Genomic DNA, 6,789 nt, shown 5'->3' on the forward strand with positions numbered 1-6,789 from the left:
GTTAGAAAGTGTTCTAGTTTCATTCTTTTACAAGTAGTGGACCAGTTTTCCCAGCACCACTTGTTAAAGAGATTGTCTTTTCTCCATTGTATATTGTCTTTTGTCCATTGTATATTCTTGCTTCCTTTTTCCAAGATAAGGTGTCCATAGGTGTGTGGATTTATCTCTGGGCTTTCTATTTTGTTCCATTGATTTATATTTCTGTCTCTGTGTCAGTACCATACTGTCTTGATGAATGTGGCTTTGTAGTAGAGCCTGAAATAAGGCAGGTTGATTCCTGCAGTTCCATTCTTCTTTCTCATGATTGCTTTGGATATTCGAGGCTTTTTGAATTTGCATACAAATTGTGAAATTATTTGTTCTAGCTCTGTGAAAAATGCTGTTGGTGGCTTGATAGGGGTTGCATTGAATCTATAGATTGCTTTAGGCAGTATACTCATTTTCACTCTATTGATTCTTCCGATCCATGAACATGGTATATTTCTCCATCTATTTGTGTCCTCTTTGATTACATTCACCAGTGTTTTATAGTGTTTATATAGTCTATATATATAGTCTATAGTATGCATAGAACTCTGGTTCTATATATAGAACCAGTGTTCTATATATACGTCTTTTGTTTCTTTAGGTAGATATATTCCTAAGTATTTTATTCTTTTCATTGAAATGGTGAATGAAATTGTTTCCTTAATTTCTCTTGCTATTTTCTCATTATTAGTGTATAAGAATGCAAGGATTTCTGTGTGTTGATTTTATATTCTGAAACTTTACTATATTCATTGATTAGCTCTAGCAATTTTCTCGTGGAATCTTTAGGGTTTTTTATGTAGAGGATCATGTCATCTGCAAAAAGTGACAGTTTTACTTCTTCTTTTCCAATTTGGATTCCTTTTATTTCTTTTTCTGCTCTGATTGCTATGGCCAAAACTTCCTAAACTATGTTGAATAGTAGTGGTGAGAGTGGGTACCCTTAACTTGTTCCTGACTTTAGGGGAGATGCTTTAAATTTTTCACCATTGAGGACAATGTTTGCTGTGGGTTTGTCATATATAGCTTTTATTATGTTGAGGTATGTTCCTTCTATTCCTGCTTTATGGAGGGTTTTTAATCATAAATGGATGTTGAATTTTGTCAAAGGCTTTCTCTGCATCTATTGAGATAATCATATGGTTTTTATTTTTCAATTTGTTAATGTGATGTATTACATTGATTGATTTGTGTATATTGAAGAATCCTTGAATCCCTGGGATAAAGCCCACTTGGTCATGGTGTATGATCTTTTTAATGTGTTGTTGGATTCTGATTGCTAGAATTTTGTTAAGGATTTTTGTATCTATATTCATCAGTGTTATTGGCCTGTAGTTTTCTTTTTTTGTGGCATCTTTGTCAGGTTTTGGTATTAGCGTGATGGTGGACTCATAGAATGAGTTTGGAAGTTTCCCTTCCTCTGCAATTTTTTGGAAGAGTTTGAGCAGGATAGGTGTTAGCTCTTCTCTAAATTTTTGGTAGAATTCAGCTGTGAAGCAGTCTGGACCTGGGCTTTTGTTTGATGGAAGATTTCTGATTACAGCTTCAATTTCTGTGCTTGTGATGGGTCTATTAAGATTTTCTATTTCTTCCTGAAAGAAATCAATATATGCATAGAAACGAATGAAAATGAAAGCACAACAACCCAAAACCTTTGGGACACTGTAAAAGCAGTGATAAGAGGAAGGTTCATAGCAATACAGGCACACCTCAAGAAACAAACAAACAAAAAAAGTCAAATAAATAACCTAACTCTACACCTACAGCAACTGGAAAAGGAAGAAATGAAAAACCCCAGGGTTAGTAGAAGGAAAAATATCTTAAAAATTAGGGCAGAAATAATTGCAAAAGAAACAATAGAGACCATATCAAAAATCAACAAAGCCAAAAGCTGGTTCTTTGAGAGGATAAATAAAATTGACAAACCATTAGCCAGACTCATCAAGAAACAAAGGGAGAAAAATCAAATCAATAAAATTAGAAATGAAAATGGAGAGATCACAGCAGACAACAAAGAAATACAAAGGATCATAAGAGACTACAATTGGCAATTATATGCCAATAAAATGGACAACTTGGAAGAAATGGACAAATTCTTAGAAATGTACAACTTTTGGCTTTATTGATTTTTGCTATGGTCTCTTTTGTTTCTTTTGCATTTATTTCTGCCCTAATTTTATTATTTCTTTCCTTCTAGTAACCCTGGGGTTCTTCATTTCTCCCTTTTCTAGTTGCTTTTGGTGTAGAGTTAGGTTATTTATTTGACTTTTTTCTTACTTCTTGAGGTATGCCTGTGTTGCTATGAACCTTCCCCTTAGCACTGCTTTTACAGTGTTCCACAGGTTTGGGTTTGTTGTGTTTTCATTTTCATTCATTTCTATGCATATTTTGATTTCTTTTTTGATTTCTTCTGTGATTTGTTGGTTATTCAGCAGAGTGTTCATGATTCTTTCAGGAAGACAAATGAAAATTACTTGGGGTGTCATATGAGTTTTTAAAATTAATTAATTATTTTTTTAATAGGAGGATAATTGCTTTACAATGTTGTGTTGGTTTCTGCCTTACAACCACAGGACTCAGACATAACTGTATGTATCCCTCCCATATCTTCATCCCACCCCTCTAGGGTATCACCACTTTGAGAAGCAATTATTCTTAATTCATCTGTGATGAGCCACCAGAAGAATGTGATTTCCAAACATTTCTAATCTAAAGCTAGGAAAATTTTGAAGTAGGAAACAGTATATACTGTCTGAATATCAAGCTGATGAGAAAACTTAAAGACAATTACTAAAATGTGCATAGAGAAACTGAATCAAAATAAAAGGGAAATCTGAGGAAATAAATAGAAGAAGTAAGTTTTATTCTACAGAGATCAAAGCATTGCAATATCTGCTTCCAAGTCTTTGAGTCATGTGACCAAGAAAACATTCATTTTGTTCATGTAACTGGCAATTTTATACCTGGCATCTCCAAATAGAATCTCTTCAGAGACCTCTTTATGTCTTTGTTCCTCAGACTGTAGATGAAGGGATTCAGCATGGGCATGACCACAGTGTACATCACTGAGGCTGTTGCACTTGTGTGTGAGCTGTGTGCAACAGCAGGGCTAAAGTACACTCCTAAGACTGTACAATAAAATAAGGAGACAACTGAGAGGTGAGATGCACAGGTGGAAAATTCTTTATACTTCCCCTGAACTGATGAGATTCCAGTTATGGAGGAAACTATTTTAGAGTAAGAGTAGATTATGCCAGCAAAAGGGCAACCACCAAAGAGAGAAGTTGAAAAATAGATCACTATCTTATTGAGAAAAGTGTCAGAACAAGAAAGTTGTATCACCTGGTTGAGTTCACAGAAAAAGTGGTGGATTTCCAAGTTTGAACAGAAGGACAATCGCAAAACCATAGAACTGTGTAACAAGGAATACATGATACTCATTATCCAGGACAGAAGAATCAGCAGTCCACAGAGCCGGGGGCTCATGATGACCATGTACTGCAGGGGTTGGCAAATGGCCATGTACCGATCATAGGCCATCACAGCCAGGAAAATGTCATCTAATCCTGCAAAGAATATGTAAAAATACATCTGGGTGACACAAGCTTCATAGGTGATAACTTTGCTCTGTGTCTGGATGTTCCACAACATATTTGGGATGGTGGTGAATGTGAAGCATATGTCTACAAAGGACAGGTTGGAGAGGAAGAAGTACATGGGGGTGTGGAGGCGGGAGTCTGAGCTAACAAGCAGGATGATGAGCAGGTTTCCAAACAGAGTGATCAGGTACATGGAGAGAAAAATCACAAATATGAGGGGCTGCTGTTCTGGTTCCTCTGAAAATTCCAAAAGAAGAAATTTTGGAATTTGTGTATTGTTCTCCAGTTCCATATGGCAAATGTGACTATTGGGAAAAAAAGAAAGCAACATGATTAATTTTCACTTAAATGGGCATACCTGAAATAGCTGAAATACTATAATTTCTATTTTGCAGGTAAGAAATTGATGTTAATATGTTGCATATATATGAATTTTTCTTGATGGTATACCTCATTTCATCTCTGACTAGAATTTTTATTGTCCCATTCTCAGTAAATTTACAAGTGTTTCGATCCCTGGGTCAGGAAGATCCCCTGGCAAAGGGCATGCCTACCGACTCCAGTGTTCTTGCCTGGAGAATTCCATGGACAGAGGATCCTGGCAGGCTACAGTTCATGGGGTCACAAAGAATCAGGCATGACTGAGCTACCAACACTTTCACTTTACAGTTTTAATGAGAAACTCTTTCATGCCTTTGAGAAACATGTATTGAGAGCCAACATGTCCCAAGCACAAAGAGGGATGCAGAAAACCAAATCTCCACATTCCAGGAATGGAGATAGATGATATTAAAATAAATATTTTATAAAATATGTCATAATGTGACAGATGTTATGAAGAAAATAAAACCAGATACAAAGGAGAGAGTAGTAGAAGGAGTTATTTTGCACTGAGTGTTCAGGCAAGTTCTGCAAACAAAGGGTTGTTTGAAGAGACATCAAGAAAGAGAGCAAAGCATTTAGTGTGATACCAGGAGAAGTGTGTTCCTGGAAGAGGGAGCTGCCACTGTAAAGGATTGGAGGAAGATGTTGATTCCACATGTTCAAATGCAAACAAGGAAGCCAGTAGGGCAAAGGGATAAGCAAGAAGTGGAGTGATCAGAGATGGTGTCAGGCATGCTAAGGAAAAGCATGGTCTCCCTGCTATAGCTGAACCTTCACTCCACAGAGAATCCCTCTTCCATGTTGTTCCCAGCACTTCAGAAATTTAGTTGCAAAGACACCCTGTGAATTGAAGGAAATCCTCTTCTTCGTACCACCTATTCACTGAGTTCTGGCCTCTCTCACCTTATTATGTCACTTTAATATATGACCGGGTGCTTCTGCTTTAAGAACTGCTCTCACTCCGCAAGGCACAGACACACCGTGGCTTCCTGGACTATGTTACTGTCGTGATTTTCTCATCCAGAACCACCCTTCTTAGCCTATCTGTGGTGATAACTCAAGCTGGTCAGATCGGATTGTTTCTTCCAAAGAATTTTTAAAAGGTACCTAGAAATTCCACTTCATAAATTTCCAAGTAAGCAGTAAACTTGAGGTTCGTTTCTGTTTTGGCCACTTGATGCAAACAGCCAACTCATTGGAAAAGACCCTGATACTCAGAAAGATTGAGAACATAAGGAAAAGGGGGCAACAGAAGATGAAATGGTTGGATGGCATCACTGATTCAGTGGACATGAATTTGGGCAAACTCCAGGAGATGGTGAGGGACAAAGAAGCCTGGCATGCTGTAGTCCATGGAGTCACAAAGAATTGGAGACAACTTGTCAACTGAACAATGAAAACAACCCACCCAGTATTTAAAGAAATATAAAAAGTATTAGAGACAGATAGATATAATGAAGGAAAAAGATCTAATGAGTTCCAGTGCCCCTGAGAAAATGTGACTAAGAAAAATTTCCTCTGTTTGGGAACATTGCAAATTCAGCTACATATCCTTAATGCTCAGGTAAAATAATAAAGAAAAATATGGTTTTTTTTGCCAATGACAGAAAGAGTGATATATATGTAATGTGAAAAATCATATAGATTTAATACCCCAAGAGAAAAATAAGCAAAGGGAGTAAACTAAGAAATCAAAATAGAAACATGGAATACAACAAAATTTCTCTGTGTTATATTAATCAGTAGATTTGTTTGTCCTGAGTGTTTTTTGTATTATTTTACAAATTATATTTCTGTGATATGATACTGAATGAAGAAAGGCCTGTCTATTTTCTTATGGGAGATATTTTATTTATTATTCTTGTGCTTAATTTTTTTTAAATAAACCCAGTGGGTACAATTTAATTCTTGTTCTGGTCTTTGTCCAACATGCAAAGGTCTTTCCATACCATACCTATAAAGACTTATAAATGAAAAAAAAATTCATTCTGTTATTCTGGATAAATGTATGTGCATAATTTAAACCTGAGGACACTATGTTGTAGTCTGTGCTGTGCTGTGCTTAGTCACTGAGTTGTATCTGACTCTTTGCAACCCCGTGGACTGTAGCCCACCAGGCTCCTCTGTCCACTGGGACTCTCCAGACAAGAATACTGGAGTGGGTTGCCATGCCCTCCTCCAAGGGATCTTCCTAACCCAGGAATCAAAGCCAGGTCTCCTGCATTGCAGGCAAATTCTTTACTGTCTGAGCCACAAGGGAAGCCATTTTTGTCTACTGTACTGCAACTCTGTCACTATAATGCAATATCAGTAGAGACTTCAACTGCATTGCTCACTCAGTTTTTCCAAAGATATGTGAATATATGTACATTTATTTTAAAATGCACTTAAGAAAGTTAGAAATTATGAAATACAAAGAATAGCAAAAACTAAAAATAAAGGGTGATATTGCATAATTGTATTAAATAAAACTGAGTGGAACATCAAAACTGAAACATGATACATAATAACAGTCATTGGACAATTACAACATTAAGTAACAATTAATTAAGAAAAGACTTTGACTCAGGAGAATATAACATATGATTTACACAGAAATTTTAGCACATAGCAGATGTTTTGCTATTATTTGTTGAATGATTAGGAATTAGGTCCCCTTAGATATGAACACTATCCTATAGGAGCATTATATTTCAATTTGGTTGGAAAAGTCCAGATTGTTGAATAAAACTTGGCATAAATGGCTGTCAACCTGGAAGAAAATGAAGTGGTTCCTTAT

At 36.3% G+C, this 6,789-nt stretch overlaps 1 protein-coding gene across 1 annotated transcript; it reads right to left on the reverse strand.

The window, feature by feature from the left end:
* Positions 1-2,967: 2,967 nt before the first annotated feature.
* LOC147368289 (olfactory receptor-like protein OLF4) lies at positions 2,968-3,957 on the reverse strand. The gene has a single exon (XM_086413450.1). It carries the CDS (start codon positions 3,955-3,957, stop codon positions 2,968-2,970), a length of 990 nt encoding a protein of 329 aa, XP_086269576.1.
* Between the last annotated feature and the right edge of the window lie 2,832 nt (positions 3,958-6,789).

Source organism: Bos grunniens, chromosome 7 (genome assembly GCF_055505025.1).
Source record: "Bos grunniens cultivar Pamir isolate PY7600 chromosome 7, Bosgru_T2T1.0, whole genome shotgun sequence".
Taxonomy (NCBI): Eukaryota; Metazoa; Chordata; class Mammalia; order Artiodactyla; family Bovidae; genus Bos; species Bos grunniens.